The 25,416-nt window shown below is 39.4% G+C and overlaps 1 protein-coding gene across 1 annotated transcript; it reads left to right on the top strand.

Annotated features, from left to right (window-relative positions):
* The first annotated feature begins 1,339 nt into the window (after positions 1-1,339).
* On the top strand, positions 1,340-24,661 carry LOC126473324 (uncharacterized). The gene is made up of 5 exons (XM_050100308.1): positions 1,340-2,463; positions 8,320-8,509; positions 10,233-10,474; positions 13,009-13,096; positions 24,534-24,661. The coding sequence occupies exons 1-5, from the start codon at positions 1,583-1,585 to the stop codon at positions 24,612-24,614; spliced, it is 1,482 nt and encodes a 493-aa protein (XP_049956265.1). The 5' UTR covers positions 1,340-1,582; the 3' UTR covers positions 24,615-24,661.
* Positions 24,662-25,416: the final 755 nt, after the last annotated feature.

The following is a 25,416-nucleotide window of genomic DNA, read 5'->3' as shown; positions in this document are numbered from 1 at the left end:
AAGTGATCTTCCCCGACGTCAGCTTCTACCAGTTTTTCCATTCGTCTGTAAAGAATTCGCATTAGTATTTTGCAGCCCTGACTTATTAAACTGATAGTTCGGTAATTTTCACATCTGTCGACAGCTGCTTTCTTTGGGATTGGCATTATTATACACTACTGCCCATTAAAATTGCTACACCACGAAGATAACGTGCTACGGACGCGAAATTTAAGCGACAGGAAGAAGATGCTGTGATATGCAAATGATTAGATTTTCAGAGCATTCACACAAGGTTTGCGCCTGTGGCGACACCTACAACGTGCTGACATGAGGAAAGTTTCCAACCGATTTCTCATAAACAAACAGCAGTTGACCGGCGTTGCCTGGTGAAACGTTGTTGTGATGCCTCGTGTAAGGAGGAGAAATGCGTACCAACACGTTTCCGACATTGATAAAAGTCGGATTGTAGCCTTTCGCGATTGCGGTTTATCGTATCGCGACATTGCTGCTCGCGTTGGTCGAGATCCAATGACTGTTAGCAGAATATGAAAACTGTGGGTTCAGGAGGGTAATACGGAACGCCGTGCTGGATCCCAACGGCCTCGTATCACTAGCAGTCGAGATGACAGGCATCTTATGCGCATGGCTGTAACGGATCGTGTAGCCACGTCTCGATCCCTGAGTCAACAGATGGGGACGTTTGCAAGACAACAACCATCTGCATGAACAGTTCGACGACGTTGGGAGCAGCATCGACTATCAGCTCGGAGAGCATGGCTGCGGTTACCCTTGACGCTGCATCACAGACAGGAGGGCCTGCGATGGTATACTCAATGACGAACGTGGGTGCACGAATGGCAAAACGTCGTTTTTTCGGATGAATCCAGGTTCTGTTTACAGAATCATGATGGTCGCATCCGTGTTTGGCGACATCGCGGTGAACGGACATTGGAAGCGTGTATTCGTCATCGCCATACTGGCGTATCACCCGGCGTGATGGTATGGGGTGCCATTGGTACAATTTGAATAGTGAACGTTATATTTCAGATGTGTTGCGACCCGTGGCTCTACCCCTCATTCGATCCATGCGAAACCGTAAATTTCAACAGGATAATGCACGACCGCATGTTGCAGGTCACAATGACGCACGACACTGCAACAGAGGCGCAGTGCGGTATCGCTGCTAGCAGGCAGTATACGGGCGCCGGTTATCGCCACGCGCCGTTAATGAGGAAACGTGCCGTTTGCAGGCGGCGAATACGAGGAGCACACACGCGCCCGCGGCAGCCGGCTGGAGGGGGGAGTCCTTTTACCTGCGGCTCAGCTGTCGGCCGGAGCAGAGCTCCGCTGCGCCCCGAGGAGGCGGCCCAGGTCATTGACAGCACTCGCCTCACTGCTCAGGAATCCGTGCGGTCCCCCACTCCCCCTCCCCAGAGGGAAGCAGGTACCGCTACAGCCGGCTCCGGCCCAACCCGCCCTCGCCGGCAGTCGTCGCTGACGAGCAGACGCTGGCGCACCACCTCCGAGCGATGTCGCAAACGACGCACTGAAGGCGGAGAAAAACTATCGTGAGTTCTAACGAGAGAGACTTCAGAGTGAGATGGGCGGGCTGTGGCGACTCGTGCTGTGTTTACTGTCCTCCGCGCTGCTGGCGGCATCGGAGGAGGAGAACCCCTTCGTGGAGATGGCGAAGACTTTTTTGAAAGAGCAGATGCAAGGCCAGGGGGGCAGCTCCGGCGCCGGCGGGGCTCTGGGCGCCGTCGGCGCCATGATGCAGAGTTTCATGCAGGGCGGGGGCGGTCGACAGCTGGGAGACCTGCTCAAGGACTCGGACTTCGTGGCCACAGTGGGCTCGGCCCTGGCCGGCGCCGCGGGCAAAGAGGCCTACGGCGACAGCACCAACTCGGGCGTCATAGACCCGCAGCTCATCGCCGACCTGGTCGGCGCGTTCACGTCCGGCCACAGCGACGAGAACAACAATGACGTGAAGCAAGGCCGCGACCTCCGAGACGAACGGAGGCCGCAGCAGCAGGGGCAAGTGGACTGGAGCAGCATGCTGGACCTCGCCCTCAGCTTGGCCGGAGGTACTCAGCAGGACCAGCCACGAGGCGGAGGCAACCCTCTGCAGGGGCTGCTCGGTCTCTTGCCGGCCCTCATGCAGGCCGCCAGCAGTGGCGAAGCGCCGAGGGCCGAAGGAGCCGGCCTCAGCGAGGCCAGACCCTCTCTGTTCGCCCCCGTGCTGGCAGCTTTCCGCGATTACTGGGAGCACTTCATGAGCTCCGAACTGGGCCAGACGCTGTGGAAGACCAGTGGCCTGGAGGCCACGTTCAGGCTGTTCACCGACAAAGACGGAAATCTCGATACGGAACGCATATACAGGTCTTTGGAGAACGCCAGCTTCCGGAAGCGGTGGGTGCGCAGTCTGGCGACCTACGTCTCTGAGTGGATCGCTCACGTTTCAGATCCTTCTACGCAAAAAAGGTCAGTTACTTTCTTTGTGAAATTTTACTTGGCTAAATCGTGAATCTCAGTCAGGTACAAAACTGTTTTATTATAATGTCTAGATCATTAAACTTTATTTATACAATATGTCCCGAGAGGAACAGTCAGTATTCATGGATACAATAGAAATGGTCGTTCGAAGCAAAACAGTCTAGTAAACATAGTTTCTAAAATACTTACCTTAAGAACTACGTTAGTTAAGATCTGGTACCACGAAATAAATCTCTTTGCTATCCATACTTTGAGAAGTGGTACGATGGACCACAACAAGAACAAAAGTTCAGCCAGCATGGACTCTAAAGTGAATACTTTAAGAAATGGTTCAAATGGCTCTGAGCACTATGGGGCTTAACTTCGGAGGTCATCAGTCCCCTAGAACTTAGAACTACTTAAACCTAACTAACCTAAGGACATCACACACATCCATCCCCGAGGCAGGATTCGAACCTGCAACCGTAGCGGTCGCGCGGTTCCACACTGTAGTACCTAGAACCGCTCAGCCACTCCGGCCAGCATACTTTAAGAGCTGTGACCATTTTTTCAGTAGAAGAGATGTGTTCCACAGTAGTGAAGATTAACAAGTGCTCGTGGTTCTTAAGATACATGCTTTAAAGCTCACATTTACTGGACATTTTTCTTGTTTTCATCCTTACTACTACCTCTCAAAGTATCAAAAGCAAAGAGCTTGCAGTGGAAAAGATTTGATTTGCAGTACTGGCACTGTAGATGAAAAGTTCCATACCTCTTAAGGTATGCATTTTAGAGCCTGTATTTACTAGACTTTTCTGCTTCAAATGACCTTTCCTGTTATATTCCTGAATACTGACCATTCCTCCTCGGGCACCCTGTATAAAGCAGTCAGTTCCAGTCAAACTTCACATTCTACTTCAGAGACAAAGAGAACAGGTCAGTGTGTTAAACTACCCTACATAGAATAAAATACACACAACATACCAATCAGTCATTAGGACAATCCATGAAACCACAAATCGTGACATCTGTGCAGTATTAAGTACACCAACTGCTCAGTTAGTGAGCTACTGGAGTAATGACTATTGGTATGCTCTATATATTTTATTCAATATAGTACCGACATTTTAACACCCTGACCTTCCTAATTTTTCTTTTTGTCTGTTATCATTTGGTCTGAAGATGATGGGAAAGTGCTGTTGAAACACATCACCTTTGGTAAAGAAACTGTAGCGATCTAGACACCACAATTAAAAGTTTTATGAGTTATTGTTTCTCAAGAAGCATTTGATGCCATTGAAAAGTCAGCACAATGTATAGAATTTCATTTTGTATAAGGAGCATGTAAGGAATAGATATAAAAAAGTAAGTAAACTGTTTATTATTTAAAAAGTAATTGCCATGACTGTTAATACATGGATTCCACTGTCAGATAAGACACTTAATTGCCTACTGAATCATGATGGTGCCTGGGTGTCTTCCTCTTCATCCAAAGCAAATTGATGACCATGAAAGTCTTTCTTCAGGGCTCCAAAAATATGGAAATCACATGGGGAGAGATCAGGATTGTACAGAGGATGCTTAAGGGCTTTGCAGTGAAACTTCTCCAGTGCAGTCAAAACAACCTTGGCAGCACGTGGACAACCATTATCCTCCAACAGAATGATGCCATCGGTCAATATGCTGGGGCATTTGGACTATGCTGCAGAAGTCTTCCTGGAAAGACCTTATACATCCTCCAAATAGTCCCAATATCTCCCCCTGTGATTGCATATTTTTAGAGCCCTGACAAAAAACATTCTTGGCCATCGATTTGCTTCGGATGAAGAGGTCAACAATTGAATGTTTCTGCAAGCAACAGCAAAAAAATTTTCCATGAAGGGTTTGACCTTCTTGTCTCATAGTGGGATAAATTTATTAACAGTTATGGTGATTACTTTTGAAATAATAAACAGTTTACTTACTTTTTTCCATCAGTCTTGTTTTTGTGTGGCTTCTCCCTGCACAACAACTTTATTACTGAAGTTGATTGAGGGCAATGGCAAGGCAGACTCGCATTTGGGAGCAGTGGGGCTCAAATCCCTGCCTGGATAGTCAGGTACAGATTTCTACAATATTTTAAATCACTTAACACAAATGGGAGAACAGTTCCTTTGAAATTAGTGTGCCTGATGTACTGGGCATTTCTTGTTCCATTTCTAGAGTCCTCATTTTTGGCAGGGTATTAAACCCTAATTTCTCTTCCTTTGTTACTAAAATCAAGACAGCAATGAGATACTATTGATAATTTACACAAATTATTAAAATTAGCAGTTGCAAAACTGAATTGTTTATCCAAAGATAGCAGGAGACATTTTATACTTTGTGAACAACATTTTATTGGCGAGTCTGGGACATAGGGTCATATCAGCAGTTTTGTGATGCTGTGATTGTGGAGTGATGTTGGTGTGCAGAATTCTGTGAACAGCTTAAATTCAGTTTTATCCATGTTTTTCATCTGCTGCAATATTTAGCTTAATGACATCAGACATCGGTCTTTCCACAATGTCATAGAATTTTCTCTATCATCAATATTCACTAAAACTTTGGGTACCTAAATTGGCAATAAGTTGCTGAAAGAATAAATGTCTAAAGGTCAACAGAAAAGGGAAGGAAACATATAAATTTTATAAAATGAAATGTGTGCCTTTGTCTACAAAAATCTACCAGATTTGAAACCTGTCATTTCATAGCTATGTTAAAACAGCTTGGGTATGTAATACCTGTTGGCAAAACTGCAATTTTACTTTAATTCATCAGCTCATCAGTGAAGGGCTTAAATCAGGATGTTTCACATTGGAACTGGAACATATTTTCTCAAAAATATGAGTCTAGCGGGCATATCTGTACAGTTTGCTACTGATTATTAGTAGGAATCTTGTGGGTCAACATGAATTATAGAAATATATACAATTAGTGCAAATAATTTAAGTGACTTGTGTTGGTTATTGACAATAACTAAAAATGCCAGCAGTGCAAAACTATATCCCATAAAAATGCTAATGGTTGCCTGCATATTTCTACAATACATCCAAATTATATAAACCCAAAAAGCAACATTAAAGTTATGTTACTGTGTGGGAGACAGACAAGCCTGTTGTCATTATTGTTCCAATTTATGTTAGACCTTTGCTCAGATTTACGCCTGTGTCTCTCACTCAGTTTTATACAACTGCATTATCTGAGCATGCTGTGTAGTTTGAATTCCATTGTGTAGTTAGATCTTCTTGTGTCATACGATACAGACCACGGGTGTTATGCATGCAATACCGGCACATGTTGTAAAATAGAACAAATGGAGGGAGAAATATGATCAAGGCAATCAGGTAAACACAGTACTTCTTAACTTCAACATTTATTAATGAAAGTGCAACTACATGAGCTACCAAATGAAATTTGTAAGTGGACTGGGGATTCCTTGGTAGCAAGAACACATGTTGTTACCTTGGATGGAGAGTCATTGACAGATATAGAAGTAACTGACTCAGGTAAGTTTTTTGGTGCCCTTGTTGCTCATGTTGTATATTAATGACCTTACAGACTATATTAATAGTCAGACTTCTCACAGATGCAGGGACAGTTCAAGAACATTTTTCCGCAATAGAGGCTTATCATTTGGCATCCTTCCACTCCCTCCTTTATGTTTGTACACTTTCACCTGTGTCAGTTTTCACTACTAATTGTGAAGTGCGCAGTATACACAGATCTTGCACTTTGGTGCCCCTCACACCTTTACACACCAAGTGACCACTACAAACTGTGATATGTCCTGCATAGAAATTTTGCAATTGTAGCACATCTGGTACCTCTCTCAGCTTGGCACCCCAATCAGGGGCATGTGTTGCTTGTTCCTTAAACCAGCACTGCACAGATGATGCAGTTGTCTGTAACAAAGTACTCTATTCGGATCTAGATAATCATCCAAAGTGATCCAAATATTGATAACTTGATTTAAATGTTTAGAAATGTAAAATTGTACACTCCACAATAAGCAGAAACATAGTATCATATGACAACAATACCAAAGAGTAACAATTGGAACCGACAATTCGTACAAATACCCGGACGCAACATATTTAGGGATATAGAATGTAATGAACACATAGGCTCACTCGTAGGTAAATCAGGTGGATCATTGTTAGGATACTGGGAAAATGCTACTGCTCTGCAAAGGTGGTTTATTATATAACAGTCACACAACATTTCCTACAATACTGATCAAGTGTATGGGACCGTACCAAAGAGGACTAACAGAGAATACTGAACCTATGCAAAGAAGAGATGCACCAGGGGTCACCAATGGTTTTTCTTTTTTTGCCCACAGAAGTGCATACGGAAATTGTGAAAAATTTAAGCTGGCAAGTACTTCAAGGTATATGCCACCTGTCCTGCAGAAGTCTTTGTACCATGTTTCAAAAACAAAAATTAAGTTATGAATCTAGGAATTTACTACAGCCCTCTATACATCACTCCCACGAAGACCACAAGGACAAGACTAATCTAATTATGGTGTCCACTACAGCTTCTAAGCAATCATTCTTCCCACAATCCACACACAAATGACACAAGAAGGATCCCTACTATGTAGTTCAATGTGAAGTACCCCCCCACTGTGCACTTCTCACTGGTTTGCAGGGCATGTGCATACATTAGGATTCAACAACCCACTGAAAATGTAGTCATTAGAGACAGAGCAAATGCTCAAATGGGAGAAGGGTGAGGTAAGAAATCAGCCACATATCATTTTTAATGGAACCATTGCAGTATTTGTCTTAAAGGAAACCAAGGAAAATTGGCTGAATGGAGATTTGAATCCTAGTTCTTCTGAAAATGAGCATATGGGATAGTTTCCCAGATATGTGGGTGGTTTGAAGGCACTTAAGTAACAGAATCTAGTATGTTGTTCTCGGTGGTGACTGTTTATCAGAGACAAGGGTATCCTCAGGAGTGTTACACAGAACTATGATAGGACTGCTGGTATTTATTGTAAACACAAATGATCTGCGTACAGGGTGGGCAGCAGTCTGTGTTTGTGTGTTGATGATGCTGTGATGTACGAAAAGGTGTCAAAGAGAAATGATTGTAGGAGGATATAAGATGACTTTTCTAGTTGGTGTGGTGAATTGACAGCTAGGTCTAAATGTAGAAAAATGCACATTAATGCAGACAAATAGGAAAAACAAACCTGTAATGTTCAGATACAGAATTAGTGGTGTCCTGCTTGACACAGTCACATCATTTAAATATCTGGGTGTAATGTTGCAAAACGATATGAAATGGAAAGAGGATGTGAGGGCTGTGGTAGGGAAGGTGAATGATTGACTTCAGTTTATTGGGAGATTTTTGGAAAAGAATGGTTCACATGCAAAAGAGACTGCATATAGGATGCTAGTGCAACTTGTTCTTGAGTAGTGTTTCAGTGTTTGGGATCCATACCAGGATTAAAGGAGATATTGAAGTAATTCAGAGGCAGGCTGGTAGATTTGTTACTGGTAGGTTTAAACAACGCGAAACTGTTGTGGAGATGTTTCAGAACCCAAATGGGAATCCCTGGAGGGAAGTGAAGTTCTTTTCAAGGAACACTATTTAAGCATGTGTGAGACAGTCAAGGTTGCCTCTACAAGTGTCTTCAAGTCCTCATGAAGAAACGAAACCCCTCCCTGTGGAATCCTGCAATCAATTTTCTGCTGCACTTGGAAAAAAATGAAAATACAGATCTGAGAAATCTGAGAAATCAACCTCAATTATATCCCAAAATCTGCGAAATTATGAGATAAGACATCTATTGCTGATTCATGACAAATATATATAAATTTTGTTTTTCAGGTACTTAACAACAGCACAATTCATGGGAAATGGATTTCTTAAGGCGCAAGGCTATCCTAAATCCGTGATGTTTGATCCTGCAAGACCATCAGAATCCCTCACTCGCATCGTAAATGCAGTTTTTAAGAAACAATTTGGTTTAAAAATTGACTCAGCAACTTACATAAAACCAGCTGTTGCTTATCTTCAGGTATATGTTTGTTATTGCTACTATACAGCATTATTGAAGTTTCATGGTGGTGGTCAAATCTTTTTCCCACAGTTCAAAAAAATCTTGCTTTAAGGGTTGTGAATGAAAAGAGCTCAAATAAAAAATAGTAGATATTTTTCATGGATGCTGAAATTCATTTTGTCACATAGTTTGTTGATTTAAGAAAATTTGGCCTCATTTTTTGAGTTAAAGCCAAAAATGACAAATCATGACACTTATTTGCTGATTTTGCACCTTCTTCCGTTTTGAGATTTCAATTCTAATTTTCATGTTAAATAATATTTTATACATTTCTAATTTTATAAAGGTAATTAAGAATATTAGTTGCACTTTCTACTTAATCAATGTCAGTCATCTACCCAAACTGCTTAAGTTAGAGATTGCCTCATTACACATTGGAGAACTGCAAGCCTCTCTGAAACCATGTGACACAGGTGACTAATCATCTACCAGTACTGACAACTTATACAACAATGAAAATAGTTCATGTTTTGACCATATGAGAAAAAAGGCATGTTCCAGCTCTGGATAGAGTACCTTGAAAGTCAACGAACTGCAGGAAGAGCTGAATGTACTTTTGCTGATCTCCATTGTCTGATCATATGCTTGGTATGACAGTAGCAACAACTGGTAAACAAGTTTATTGGTTGTTGTGCTTGCACTCTGATGTTGCATGCTGATTCAAGCCCTTGGTGTGGGGAGTTAACCCGCATTTATAGCTCTGTTAATCACCAACACCATTATTATAGGATCTCATCAAACCACATCTTTTATTTATAAACAAACATGCACACCACATGACCCAATAATTGAAAATGTAAAGCTAGTTATGTTCTACAATGTTGACAGAGCACTCTAAGTTCAGGCTATATAAAGTCTACCAATCATTACAGAATAACGTCTTACTGAGGCCACATCATTAGAGCTCGAAGAGAAAAGTTCAGATACCAAGCAAAGTCATCTTGCGTAGCAGTAGGGGTTCCAGATGCAGTTCGAAAACCAAGTCCATAACAATGATCCAGCAATGTGCCCACAGTGGTAGGTGTTCCAAGAGCAGATTAATCATAGCTGCAAGAGTGACATATGTAGCCTGTGGCAATTCCCTTTCTGTAGGCCACAACTGAACACACACTACCACATGGTGCCAGGTGAGTGATTGGAGCAGGCCACTGAGATTGTCATAGGCTTACTGGTGCAACAAATTGGTGAGGCAGGAAGGTGTGGCATGTCATCTGCTGCATCATTTGAGATGGATAAGAGACTTGTGCGATTTCATTTTTGTATGTTTGTTAAACATGGAAAAGGTACTCATGCCAGTGGCAACAAATAATCAATGCAAAAATCATGCTTCCATTATGTTTTATATTAACAATGTACTTCTATTGGGAGTCACTTTACTATAATTTATTTAATAAAATAAGGTCATCACTGGGAGATGAAGAAGCTTGCACAGGATAGAGTAGCATGGAGAGCTGCATCAAACCAGTCTCAGGACTGAAGACCACAACAACAACAACAAGGTCATTTTGCATTGTTAGTTGGAAGATCATGGTGAACAGCTTTAGATGACTATGCAAAAGCTTTTGTTATTTTGTACACACAAATGGATAGCCTTTGGGAAGTGAGGATGAAGTGTCTTAAGTGTAAATACCTGCCATATGAGACTAAGAGTATGTTCTGTAACTCACTTAATTATGTACAGGAAGTCTTCAAGCTGGGACAGGCGAAAGGTCTCAGCTTATCACACCTTAGTCCAAAGGAGATTGAAGACAAACTTACAGACACAATAAGTGGTCACGTAATTGAACCAGCAATGAGAGTCTGGAGAGCTTACTGGTACGCAACAAGGCACCCTCAGTGTGAGGAGTATGTAATATGTACTGTCAACCAGAGAGATACTGCAACAGAAGGGGGTTTGAAGCCTGGTGTCACTAAATTATCCAGGTAAGTTATGATTAAGTTTGTCTTTCAAAGGTCTGAACAATACTCTACTTTAAAAAAATTATGATAACTACATTACGGATAGATGCTATGATTGTATCTACTGAAATAACATATGAGAAGATTACCATAAGACATTTTTGCCGTGAAGAGGAATAAAAAGAAAAGAAATAAAATATTAATCACAAAAGACTATGAGAGAGAGAGAGAGAGAGAGAGAGAGAGAGAGAGAGGAAGGGGGGGGGGGGGGGGGGAGTGTACTGACTACACTCTGCTCCTATGTTATGGAGAACAACACAAGCTTGAAAGCTGATCTACAACATTTATCTTTACATGTGTATGTTTGTCAAATTTCTCAACAACTCTCATATCCAATGAATGTGTTTGCTCATTTCCCTCTTTGAAAACTATTGTGATGGCATGAGTGCTGTTTCATTTCAGAAACCCACATGTGCATCTGTCTTTAATGTAGTCTAGTATGCATTTCTAAGATCCTTTCTGATTTCATATTGAAGTTCTGTGTGATATTTCTTATAAACATATTTCTGTATCCTGCTTCCTTGTGAAGTTTGTGAAAACTGTTACAAATGATAACTCTCTAAGGTAATTATATCCATAAGAAATAGAGTTTACTGTTGTCTTTCTCCCACAATGAATTTTGAGAGACTAATTCATTGGATTCTAACTGGAGGGAAGGAAGATTAGGGTTTGACATCCAGTAGATGATAAGGTCTCTAGAGATGGAGCACTAGTTCAGATACGACACATATAGCACTGTAGTCTCTTTAATGGAGCCACTTTAAGTGGTTTTTGAATAAAATGTGTAAAAATTAAATCTAGATGGCCAAGTAGTCAGTGCCAGCTGCTGTGTAAGAGCACGAGAGCATGTGAACACTCCAACTTTCGACACCTTGCAGATTTATTGGTTATTTTTCTTTCAGTGCTGTTAAATGTAGCATAGATGCTGCAATCTGAAAGATATGGCACTTAAATCTACCATGCTACTGCTCCTCTAGATTCCATGAAACTTGGCATCAAGGTCGCAAGCAAACCTTCAATTGTGCACATTTTAAGGTGCTTTTGCACATGCGCAACTCGCATTACGTAATATCCTTCTGGACCAATACATAGGGATTTGATAAACAACATGTAAGGTTGAAGATGTGCACAGCTAGGCCTTGCCACTCAACTAGAAGTTTAAGCCAGTGCCACCAGGTGGTAGCACACTGTGGAAGACTTTCATCCCAGTTCACTCAGCACAAATCCTGCTAGATGATAGCACTTTCCTCAGATATGCTACTTCACTCACTACATACTGTAGTAAAATTAGATCTGACATCAGTATATGTTAAATTTGTACTGACAGTAAACCTATTTTGTGGGTTTCTGAATGGGTTATAGTATATTAAGTTCTGAATTTCATAATACAGTGATCCATTTGAGATGCTGAGAATCATAAGGGCCTAAATCACATCACCGTCAGCTGAGAGATTGTAGCATTTATTCATGCTTTTGAAATCTGTTGATCTTATGGTCAGTCAGGTTTATCTGTGCTGTAGGCTCAGACTGTGTATATATGAAAATTCATGAAAAGTTATACCACTGGTTTCACTTACATTCACTTAAATGGGGGCTCAACAGCTGTGTCGTTTAGGCCCTTATGAGTCTCAGTGCCTCATTTGTATTCTAATCAAGTGACCTTGATGGCAGACACTACTGCTTGAGTTTAATCATTTCCACAAATGTCACTTTGTGTTTGCAGTTGGCTGTTTACTGTGTGAGAATTGGCTTTTGTGCACAGTGTAAAAATGAACTATGTTGACTCTATTTTAAATGCTAACAGAAAAGTAAAGCTGTGAGGACAGGTCGTGAGTTTTGCTTGGGTACTTCATTTGGGAGAGCACTCACCTGCAAAAGGCAAAGGTCCCAAGTTCGAGTCTCGGTCCGGCACACAGCTTTAATATACCATTAAGTTTCATATCAGTGCACACTCTGCTGCAGAGTGAATATCTCATTCTGGGAACAGAAAAGCAAATTACCAGGAAAAGTTAGCCACAAAGAAACTAGGCCTTCACAGAACGGCTCCTTTGAGACAGTAACAAAATCAAATAAGCGTGACTACAAGCGAACATTTGACGAGGAAATGTACAGTTAGCACCAGTTGTTAGGTGGGTGCAGCATAAGAATATCTTATTTTCAGCCCGGAAGTAAATTTGCGAACTAATACAGGGTGATTATAATTAAAGTTAAACTTTCGAACCGCTTAACATACTGAACAAATGTCTACAACACTGCCTGTATCTGTTTCGAACTTCTGTATCATTACTCATGAATTTTTATTAAATAGGAATTCAATGAATGGAACAGTGGAGAATCCAGGATAGAGTAATGACAATATTATGAAACGTATAGATTGTCAATGTAATGAATGGAATTTTTATGTTTCTGTCATTCTTGACGTAATACTCTTATCATAGAAGTATTGCATTCAATAGGTACTGGTACTGCAACTTAATTTGCTTATTACTGTCTTTTAGCATGGTTGCCATATGGATCCTGTCAAGCAACAATGGGAATTCTTTCTGGAAGCTTTACAGTGCTGCTGTTGAAGGTCATGATTGCGCAGTAAGTAAAATCAAAATAAAGTACCAATGTGTTTTCAAGTTTCTTCATACCTCCAGAATTGTTTTTCTAATCATGTCACTGCAGATAGTAACCAGCATTATACAACAGAAACAAAATTGTACCAGCATAAAACACTTATTCAAAAACAGCCATTAACATGTGCCAAAACTTTATTTGACCTTTTGTTCAAATGTACTCATTACAATATAAAAAAGCTCCGGTAAGTCATTCATTTTTCTGTGTCATCTAACTGGTCTGATGCAGTCAACCACTGTTGTGCCAATCTCTTAATCTTCAAGCTGGACCTACATCCAGTATTCTCATTAACTTTTAATCTCAATAAAAGAATGTGAAATGCTACAAAGGGAATCAGCAGTTTGTTACATATGTCACAACATTGTTCATCACAGGATGCCAGAATGATTTGTTGCTGATGGCTTAGGATCAAAATTTAAAAAGTATTAGAAAGTGAGTTTCCAAAATCCAACCTCCAGTAATAATTCTTTATTAACTGGCCAGTCTTACATAATTTTTGTAAACTTATAACAAAAATTAAATAAAAAACCAAATGGGCCTTTTCAGAATAATTAAAGGGGCAGACAAATGATGAAACACCTGGAAAAAAGAAAGTCAACTGTTTATTACTTAAAAAGTAATCACCATAATGCAGCCCTAGATCTACAATATTTCCAAATCAGGGGAAAAACTTGATAGTGACGCCACCATCTCCCTTGGGCGTTTGAGATAGGGCATTAGAGATAGGAAAAAAAAATCTATTTTTCAAAAATATTTAATTTTGTAGCTCACATCTTTCTGAAGAGTTTGATATATAAAACATATATGTTTGAGAAAATGTAAGACATGTTATTTGGTCTTAAGTATGCCAAAGTGCAGTGCCACACCTCTTCACACAGCATTCTTCTATCACACGGCACAGTATTTTGCTCTGTGGAATTCAAGCATGTATATTTTGTAATGGAAGCCTTCAGATCTATATTCAGGACAGTGAAAATTAAAATGCCCTGTTGTCCCTCTCCCGCTCCCAGTCGGGCGGTTTGACATACTACTCCCCTAAAAAAACACACACACAATTAATACTGGGTGGGCTTATTTGTGACCAAGAGAATAAGAACTCCTAAGAAAATTTGCACTCTTTATTGCTTATTAGATAATAACTTACTCTTTACTAAGACATAAAATTAAAAAACATAAAACCAGTAAAGACAAGAGACAAGCAAGACAGTAAACTTTTCTTCAATCCTTTAAGTCCCAGCATTTTTTTGTCTCTAATCTTGCTACAGCTTTATACAGCGAGCTTTCCTTTCTACGAAAGAATCTATTACCTCATCAAAGTTTTTCAAATGTTTTGCTACATGAAAAATCAAAATGTCTTTGACTGATACTGAAAAAGTTGTTAATATGAGTAGTACCCAAGAATGTTGCGGTTTCTCATTTTGATTACGTCTGTTATCACTATCTGCTGGATAAAATAAAATAAGACTTACTAATATTGCAGTAATAGTAACACATGCCAAATAAGCGAGACTGTTTTGGCACACACGGTCATTTTTATCTGCCTCATTTACATACATAACACAACCAAATGTAATTCACGAAATAACAACATCAAATGCCTATTAGGCCTACCACAAGCAAAAAGTTTTATGTTAGGAAATAGTTTCACATTTCATTCACGTGCTCCAGTTCTTAAGCATGGGATTAAAAAGTTGTAGCAATAGTATGAAATTTTTATACAAATTTGGACTCGTCATATTCTTACATATAATTTGTGTCATGTCCCCATTTCCTCTCCTTCCTCATTCTAAAAAACAATCTTGTCATAACTAATTCTGTAACTATTCCTGCCATTGTCAAAACTTATTTTCTAGTTGGCTTCACTAACCCTGTCAGAATCACCAGTTCAGTTATCCCACGTTTATTCTCCAGTTACTTTTTATTACATGTTTGTACAATGAGTTTTCTGCACTATTTCGGAGACAGAACTTAAGCGGCTGCTAACCGGGAACTGTACAACTGGCCCTTCATAGCACAACATTCTGGCAAAAATTTTCTGTCGAAATTTCATTTTCTTGGAGACACTGAGAAGATAATATGTAATATTTCTTACCTGTTATTCCTGTTAATTGTTTCTTTCCACTCTGGTAGTTTGAATCTATGGATTTCACTAATAATTATAACAACACTTATCATTGGCATACCAAATCAACCACATAAACAAACAGTAATTGGCATTCACATGTTTGGGTGTATTCAGCTCAGCCCATATAGCCCTTGCCCTTTTGTCTGTGGGAAAGTTTTCTATTTATAGACGCGATGGGGATTCCCCTGGCAGGGACATCACGTACACAAAGTGATCATTCAAACATCTACTTATGATCGATTCAGAAATCAACTTAGAATGTTTTCAGAAATGTTCAAAACCAAACAGGGATGCATTTCAAAATCGTATGAAGAGTCAATAGATCAAAGTGCGCTGGGTGTTACGCACTTTGTGAAATGAGGTTTTTTTTATCCAAGAATGTGAATTTGACACCACCTGACATAGCCACCCAGGGCAGATACCCCAGATTGACCCTCCCTCCCCCCCCCCCCCCCCTCCCCCTCAGATCTGGGCCTGCCATAACTGTTAATACATTTGCTGCACTGTGAGTAAAGATGGGCAGTGCCTTCATGGAAAAATGTTTGCAGTTGCCTCCAGAAGCATGATTGTACCCAGGCATGCATCTCTACATCCACAGCAAATCAACAGCCATGAATGTCTATCTCACAATTACAAAAATGTGGATGTCACACGAGAAGAGATTGGGATTGTATGGATGGTGTCTAAGGGATTCCCAGTGAAACATCTGCAATGTAGTTGAAACAACCTTTGCAACATGTGAGTTGGCAGTAGCCTGCAACAGAATGATGCCATCCATCAACACAGTGCACACTGACTTTTAGGAACACAGAGCCACAATTAACACACAGTGGTATGTGGACACTGTCCGAAAACTGAAGCACACCATCAAGTCCAAACACCTGGAGTGTTGACAGGTGATAGCCATTATCTTGCAACAGAATGATGCCATTTGTCATCACTCCTGGTGTTTGGACGAGATAGCACACTTGAGTCTTTGGACAGTATCCACATACCACTGTGTATTAATTAATTGTGGCTCCATGTACCCAAAAGTCAGTGAGCAGTGGCTTCACAGATGACATCATTCTGTTGCAGGATAATGCCTGCTCACATATTGCTGAGGTTAATAGGGTATGCTGCAAACATTTTGCTGGAAAGCTCTTGCACATCCTCCATGCAGTCCCGATCTCTCCCCATGTGAGTTTCATATTTTTGGAGCCCTGGAGAAACACATTAGTAGCTGACGATTTGCTTTGGACAAAGAGGTGCATGACGGTATAATTATGATTCTGTAGGTAACCATAAATATGTTTCCTTGAAGGCACTGACCACCCTGTCTTACAGTGGTATAAAGATATTAACTGCTGTGGTAATAACTTTTGAAATAATAAACAGTTGAATTACTTTCTTCCATCTTTGTTGTTTTCATTTCACTGCCCTTTACACGTATTTCCAGTTGTTACCTCTATACTTACCAACTAAGCAGTCTCCTCATGGGATGTTTGTCTAGGACACTGCTTACAACATGTAGATGATTCTGATGTAGTTTCTGGTAGGATAAGTGATGATGCCAAAGCCCATCACTTACAACCTGTACTCTCACTTTACAATCAGAAATAGTCACCCAAAAAAGAGAAAGCATTCAACATTTATTTGCACAAAAAACTTGATATACACACTGGAGATACATGTTGCATCCTCATAAACCAATAAAGAGACAAGTTCATCGGATATTCTCAGCCATAGGCAAAGCAAGTGGCAGATTTCAGTTTGTTGGTAGGGCTGCTTGCAAAACACTTATACATCTCATCAAGGGAAGTATTCCATCTCAAATGCCTGAAATTGAATAAAAATTATTTTAAAACAAGGGGATGTGTGTTCTACCAACCAGCAATGTTGTTTGTCTGTAAAACTCTGTATTTGTGTACAATCGATATTTGAAGTTAAATAAATGTAAACTACCAAGCCATAAGTCAATGAAGAAACAATACCATCTAACCCACAATTATGACCAACAGTTATAAATCATAACATGTAAGCTTTCACGGCTGACGTCTTCATTAATTAAAACTTCTGGGCTATAGGCAACGAAACGTCATGAAGGAGAAGCAGTTTTATATTTGGACCACGGCAATTCAGCACAGAAGTTTTAATTAATGAACTGTTATAAACTTTGCAGTGACAAATGGTCTCACAATAACTTACTTACTTACTGTTCATACCGGATTCGAGAGTCCATTACCGCAGCAACGTATTTTTGCCATCTGTCACTGTCTTGGGCCTATTTCCTTCCATTCACCTTCAATACCTAGGCTCCTCAAATCAGCCTTCACATTGTCCTCCCATCTATGCCTCAGTCTCCCCACAAGACATTTTCCTTCTAGGTGCCCTACCAGTACTCTGTGCGCTGCCCTGTCCTCATCCATTCGAGCTACGTGACCCACCCATCGTAGCCTACGTGATTTAATAATACTGATTATGTCAGGGCTTGAATAGAGTTCGTGAACCGCTTCGTTATGCAGTTTTCACCACTCTCCGCTAATGTCATCCCTTTTTGCTCCGAAAATTTTCCTCAAAATTTTGTTTTCAAATACTCGTAACGGCTTTTCATTTTGCACAGTGAGAGACCAGGTCTCACACCCATACAGCATAACTGGTAGAATAGTAGTTTTGTATATTCTAATCTTTAAATTCCTAGACAATATCCGTGATGAAAGTAATCTATTCAGTGAGAAGTAGCACGCATTTCCCGCCCATAATCTCTTCTTCAGTTCGGATTCAATCTCATTTCTCAAAGTGATGTCCACGCGTAGATACTTAAATGTGTTCTCACAATAAGCAGCACAAAATTTCAACATAAACGCATTCATTTAGGAATATGGATATCACCATATGGAAAGGTAGTCAATCAAATAGATCATGTAGCTATCAAGAAATGATTCTAAAACAGTATTAAGGATGTCAGAACCTTTAGGGGGATCAGATTGTGACACGGACCACATGTTAATCATATCAAAAATGAAAGTGAAACTCAAAAGGAAAGTAAATAGAAATAGAGAAGAAATTACAAGATATAACATAGGAAACCTTATGAAAGTAAATACAAAAGAAAATTTTACAAAAGAAATTGAGAGCAATCTAACAAAACCGAGACTGACCAATACAGAACAACAGGATGTTGAAAGCAGATGGAGACAACTGAAGGGCTGTATTCAAGAAGCAGCTTCCAAAATCTTAGGTAAAAGAAAACGACCTAATAAAATTTGGTTTAACATGAAGTGTAATGAAAAAGTACTGGAAAGAAGAAATACAAGGAATGTATGGATTAAAGAAAGGGACAATACAACATCAAAATAAAGATACTATAAACTCGGCCAAGAAATGCAAAGAACCCTAAGACAAGAGAAAAGGGAATACTACAACAATATGACCAGAGAAGTGGAGGATGATTTCTATCATCATAGGACAAGGCAAATGTATCCAAATATAAAAAATCCTTTGGGAAATTCAATAAAAAGTAGTAGTTTATACAGGATTAGTATGGGAAAATATTGACCAACAAAAGTGACATACAAAAAAGATGGAAGACATACTTTTCACAACTTCTCAACTGCAATGACCCACGCTCTTACTTTAAATTGGGAGAACCTGGTACAATTGATACAGCTGATACAGTTACTATCCCATCAGTAAATGAAATACAGCAAGCAATAAAGAAATTAAAGAGTAAAAAGGCTTGTGGTGAAGACCAGATATACGCTCAGTTACTAAAGAATGGAGGCCCACAACTGGAATTAGAAATACAGGCTTTAATAGAAACAATTTGGAAGACAGAAAACATTCCTGCAGATTGGAAAACTGCAGTTGTGTGCCCCATATTTAAGAAGAATGATCCACTTGTTTTTGATAACTACAGAGGAATTGCCTTATTGGGTGTCACCTACAAAATCTCATCAAGCTGCCTATTAAACAGGCTGATACCAATAACAGAAGAACTGATTGGGGACTACCAATGCAGTTTCCGCAGAAACAGGTCTACACTAGATCACTTATTCACCCTAAGACAAGTAACTGAGGAGAAGTGGGAATTCAGTGTCGATGTCCACATACTACTCGTAGATTTTAAAAAGGCCTATGATAGCATACACTGACAGACACTCCTAAATATAATGAAAGAATTTAAAATACCATCAAAATTAATCAGATTAGTTAAAATGTGTACAGACGAAACTTTATGTTGCATAAAGACACCGGTAGGAGAAACTGAATATTTTAAGGTGTACACTGGACTGAGACAAGGGGATGCCATTTCACCTATTTTATTTAACCTTGTCCAAGAGAAGATCAATAGAGAATTTTCTAAAACCAGTCCACAAGGGATCCAGCTACTGGATGTCAACATTGCAAGATTTGCCTATGCAGATAATGTAGCACTAATAAGTAGTTCCAAAACAGAATCAATCAGAATGATGCAAAATTACTACAAAATTGCTGAGAAAACAGGATTACATGTTAATGAAGAAAAGACAGAATACCTGCCTATAAATAAGAAAACCAGAAAAGATGCACCTTTGACTGCAGATGGATTCAATTTCAAGACTGTTGACCACTTCAACTACCTAGGAAGTCGTTTTAGTAATAACAACAGAACAGATATAGAAGTAGATGCCCGTTTAGCAACAGCAAACAAGACACTTTTTAGTTTCATCAAAATTCTAAGAAAAAGATCGCTTAGCAGTAACTTCAAAATCCACTTATATCAAGTGGCCATTATAACTGTGATGTTATATGGATGTGAAACATTAATGTTTAGAAAGAAAGATGAAGGAAAACTGTTAATATTCAAAAGAAAAGTACTAAGGAAAATTTTTGGACCTGTATACAACGAAAATAACATGGAACGGAGAATAAAAAGAAATGGAGAATTAAGAGGGCTGTACAAACACCGTAACGTCATTGAAGTGATCAAGAGGAGAAGGTTAAATTGGGCAGGCCATATAGCAAATAAGACAGAGAATAGACTACCTAGAACGGCATTCAGCAAAACAGTAGATGGAACGAGAGGAAGAGGGAGACCCAGAATCAGACGGCGGGATAACATTCGGGAGAACACAACAAGGATGAACAGCAACAGCAACTGGACAAACAGCACATTGCACAGACAGAAGTGGAAGAGGCATAGAGCAGGCATATGGTCAATAAGGCCCTTGCCACATGTAGAGTAAAGTAAAGTAAAGTAAAAGTTTCACAAGAGTCACAACAGGTACTAAAAGGCATAAAGCTAAAAATTTGCTCGAAACAATATAAGTATTTTAATTACTTCATTGAAAATCCACATATGTACTTCGATGATAAATAGGAGAAGGAAGTCTGACAAGACAACTACTTCTGTTTTGGGAAATATGATTCTAAGTTCTGAAAGTGTTAACATATATTGTTTCAAAAAAAAGTTTATGTCTTTTTCTAAACAGAACCTCATTGATGACTCTTGCACACATTTCTTCAGCAAGTTGTGCTTCTGTTGTCTGTAGATTCATTATCTTTCAAATACTGATTGAACTCAAATGCACAGTTTTACTGATGAATGACACTGATGAGAGATGGCACAGGCACATTTCCGTGTTATAAAATATTTTTTTATTCAGATTTAATCTGTTTAATTTGGGGTGCTTCCTGTGTTAGAATATTTCTCAAGAGTGTGGGGACCCAAACCAAACAGGAATGACTGGGGGGGTACTGAATGTATACCAAAAAAAGAGAGCACCACAGGTTTGTTTGACCCTTGGGAGAGTTCCACAAAAATACTGAAAAACCTGCTGGCAGACACTTCAAGGCAGACACCAACTATCTCACAAAAACCTACCTATCTACTTTCAAGAACCAATATCAAGTGAAGAATGTAGGAATATACTACACATCATCCTATGTATTCCTCACATAAGGATTGTGAAGAGAGGATTACATCAATTAGAGCAAGCACAGAGGCATTGAAACTGTCATTCTTACTGCCCTCCATAAGCAAATGGAACAGGAAGATACCCTAACTTGTGTTATTAAGGAAAGTGCCCCTGCCATGCACTCCACAATGGTTCAAAAAGTATTGACAGGTAGATCAGAGGATAATGCTGAAAAGTCTTGTGAAGAAAACCTTTCATCATCCAAGCCCAAGAAAAAGTCCAGTGGTAGTGGATACAGGCAACATCCAAACAGAGAAACAAACATAGTCAAAAGAAGTTCACAGTTTATTTTTAAAGGATCCATTGAGATCACTGTATAATGCTGACACTGGTAAAAACTGAAGAAGCTTTTAGTAAGCTCCTACTGGCCTTTTATCATTCCTGGCAGCCAGATCATGCAGTAACTATTATAGAACTTGTCCCAGTTGAGTTGCAGTGTCCTCACTGGATGTTGTAGCAGCTACACAGATAGATGAATTTCTATATTGATGCTCAGTGGGGCTACTAAAAATTTATTGAAATCAGGATTTAATAGCCTGTCAATGACATCACTAATTCTGTAACTATTCCTGCCACTGTCAAAACTTATTTTCTAATTGGCTTCACTAACCCTGACAGAATCACCAGTTCAATTATCCCATGTTTATTCTCCAGTTACTTGTTATTACATGTTGGTACAATGTGTTTTCTGCGCTATTCTGAAGACAGAACTTAAGCAGCTGCTAACCGGGAACTGTACAACTGGCCCTTCATAGCACAACATTCTGGCAAAAATTTTCTGTCGAAATTTCATTTTCTTGGAGACACTGAGAAGATAATATGTAATATTTCTTACCTGTTATTCCTGTTAGTTGTTTCTTTCCACTCTGCTAGTCTGAATCTATGGATTTGACTAGTAATTATAACAACACTTATCATTGGCATACCAAATCAACCACATAAACAAACAGTAATTGGCATTCACATGTTTGGGTGTATTCAGCTCAGCTCATATAGCCCTTGCTCTTTTGTCTGTGGGAAAGTTTTCTATTTATAGATGCGATGGGGATTCCCCTGGCAGGGACATCACGTACACAAAGTGATCATTCAAACATCTACTTAGATCCATTCAGAAATCAACTTAGAATGTTTTCAGAAATGTTCAAAACCAAACAGGGATGCATCTCAAGATCATATGAACAGTGAATAGATCAAAGTGCACTGGATGTTACGCACTTTGTGGAATGAGATTTTTTCTGAGAATTTGGACAATAAAGCCAAGACATTGATTCTCTTATAAAATACTACACCTGACTCTCACTAATCCGGCCATTCCTGGCACTTATGGGTGTCGGATTAGGGGAAGTGCCGGATTATTGAGTGTCTGAAATTTATTTTATTCATTTATTTTGTTTTTTATTTATTTTGAAAACATAGGGGATATAGTGTACTGTACTTTATTAAACCGAAGGATACAATTTTAAAACATAGAGGGTATACTTTATTAAATCCAAAAATACACTAATTTTCAAAGAAAACTTAGTGCTTGAGTGCATACTGTGCATAATTATACAGTCATATCACTCACTATGAAAGATGTCCCTAATTTTTAACTGTCACAAAGATGATACTCAATGGTGGCATGCTTCATCACGCAACCGCTTTACAAGCATTACATTGGTACTGCATATATCTGCTTGTTGCATAATTTACTCCAGGAAGACCTTGGCAGCTTCATCACCAGCAGTTTGAGAAATCTTCATGCTCTCCCCTCCTGTGTCCTCTTCTTCATCACTTTCATCATTACTTTCTTGCACACTTTTGATTATTTCATCATCTGTTTAAGTTTTGATCCGTATCACAGGTTTCTTCATTCAGCCACTTAGTAACATGTTCATCAATTTTTTCTTCTTCTGGAAGGTTGTGGAACATATCAATGTACAAAGTAATTTATAATTCCAAATTGACTGGCTCATTGTTGTCACTCAATACTGGATCCAACTCGGCGTCAATGGATGGTCACAATTTTCTCCAGCCCTTCATTATGGTAGTGCTCCCCACTTCATCCCAAGCTTCGGCTGCTTGGAAAATAACATCACATACGTTAATTACTTTCCACGCCTTCAGCATAGTCTCGATAGAGTCGTTTTCACTTTCGTTCAGTAACAAGACGAGAAGTGAATGTCAATAATGATGTTTAATTTATTCCAAAATTTCCTGGTGCATGGGCTGGATTAGGGCTGCCACACTGGGTGGGAAAAAGAGTGCTTGTATGCCATTGGACGTTAGAGAAACATTTGAAGGATGACTTGGAGCGTTGTCAATTATAAGGATAGCTTTCAGTGGAAGCTTTTTCTTCTATAGCTCTTTTCTCACTGCTGGAACCACCAAGAGAATATTTGTCTGTCCACCCATGCTTTCTTCTGTACTGCACTGGTAGAGTATTTATGCCAGCGTATTGAAAACAACGTGGATGTTGCAATTTTCCAATCACCATAAGCGGTAGTTTATGACTCCCATTTGCATTACAACACGCCATTAATGTTACACGCTGTTTCTGTTGTTTGTAACCATGAGCTTCCTTCTCATTCTTGGCAGCTAATGTTTTTGAAGGTTCATCTTGTAAAAGAGTCCTGTTTCATCAGCATTATAAAAGGCATCAGCAGTTAAATCCTCTTCCACTATTATCTTCCATATCTTGCTTACAAACTCATCAGCATCCTTATCATTAGTTGAGTGACTTTCCCCTGTGACTGTCAGCTGCCGAATGCCATGTCGTTTTTTCCAGTCTGAAAGTCGACCTTCACTTGCTGCAAACAAGTTACTGCCGCCAAGTTGTTTGTTAAATGCAGCTGCTTTATCCTTTATAATCGGGCCACTAACGGAATTCCTTTACTGCGTTATTGTATGAAGCAACTATAAATAGCTACATCCAGTTCTTCATTCTCACTCTTTCGCATAACCTTTCGTTTTCCCAACTCACTATCTATTTGTGTTGAGTACTGTCGAATAACATCTTCCTTTTTGATGTCATAAATAGTCGCTCGTCCAACTCAGCAGCAATGGCTTTCTGTGAAGAACCTCGATTTAACTCATCTAAAATTCTGAATTTCTGCTTTAGGTCTAGCATAACGTGTTTCCTTTTAGAAGACATGATTCCGAACTGTAAAGAAAGCTACAATTTCAAATACAGTATATAAAGCATTGTTTAAGTAAGCATTGTTATGCATGATAATTAATTGTGCATGTGTTTTTGAATGTGTGCCAGAATACCGAGAGGCCATACTACTGAGGCCAATTAGTGAGAGTCTAACTTATTTTCATTTCTTGAAGAATAACTGAAATCCTTATCTTACAGATTCAGTACCCTGCAAACTGTGGAACATTTCATGAAGAAGACATCAAAGCAACGACAGAATATATTCACAGTGAGCTGTAATGCATATCATCCTACTTCCACAAATAAATTATACATTTTAAACCAAAGCTGGTCTTTTGAACAAAATAATGTGGTGTCTGTTGTCCGTGCTATCAACAGAGCATCTCGGATTCAAAATTGTTGCAGCAAAAGCACTACCTGAATTATGCTATGAGACAGTATGTCTTATCAAGTTACGTTTGAAACTGTTTATGACTTACAGTCACATATGCCTCTGTATTTACAGAACAGAAAGATCGCAACAGAAAGATTAAATTATTCACAACAATTTGTTGTGATGCCAAGTGGGTAAGTATATTCCTTTGGCTCTTTGTAGTTCTTTCTATCATATTATGGGGTGTAATATACTTTTCCTCTTTTGAACCATTCTTACACCACAATTTCTGAAATAAATCCCACAATTTTGTACTGAAGTGGTAATGTAAACATATGAATTTTATTGCAACATCTGTAGCAGCAGATGTATGGCAACATATTGTTCAAATTGAAGCATTCTTATGTTTGTGAAAGTGAAATATTGGAACTTCATAACATAAATGATGAAATCGAGCTGTCCATTAAATTATCTCAGGCCAAGGCTGACAAGTGCATGGTAGCAGAAGTAAAGTACATGGTAAAAGACGTGATGGTCGCTACTGGAAAACACTGAAAGACACAGTACAAGATCCCAGGTGTGGAATTCATATTCAAAGCACACCTGTACTGGTAATACCACACAACTTTTTTTTCCAGTTGTTAATTAGTGATACTCTGCTGCAGAATGACATGAAGCATAGGTACGTGGAGGAATTAGAAACCTTTC

Source organism: Schistocerca serialis, chromosome 4, assembly GCF_023864345.2.
Source record: "Schistocerca serialis cubense isolate TAMUIC-IGC-003099 chromosome 4, iqSchSeri2.2, whole genome shotgun sequence".
NCBI classification, from domain to species: Eukaryota; Metazoa; Arthropoda; class Insecta; order Orthoptera; family Acrididae; genus Schistocerca; species Schistocerca serialis.
This window is presented reverse-complemented; position numbering and strand designations above follow the sequence as displayed.

Bases quoted from the DNA above. Each gene is read 5' to 3' on its own strand.
- LOC126473324 (XM_050100308.1), top strand. From the start codon at position 1,583: ATGGGCGGGCTGTGGCGACTCGTGCTGTGTTTACTGTCCTCCGCGCTG. The intron at 2,464-8,319 runs GTCAGTTACTTT...TTTGTTTTTCAG, and splicing joins GATCCTTCTACGCAAAAAAG to GTACTTAACAACAGCACAAT. The intron at 8,510-10,232 runs GTATATGTTTGT...AATTATGTACAG, and splicing joins CAGCTGTTGCTTATCTTCAG to GAAGTCTTCAAGCTGGGACA.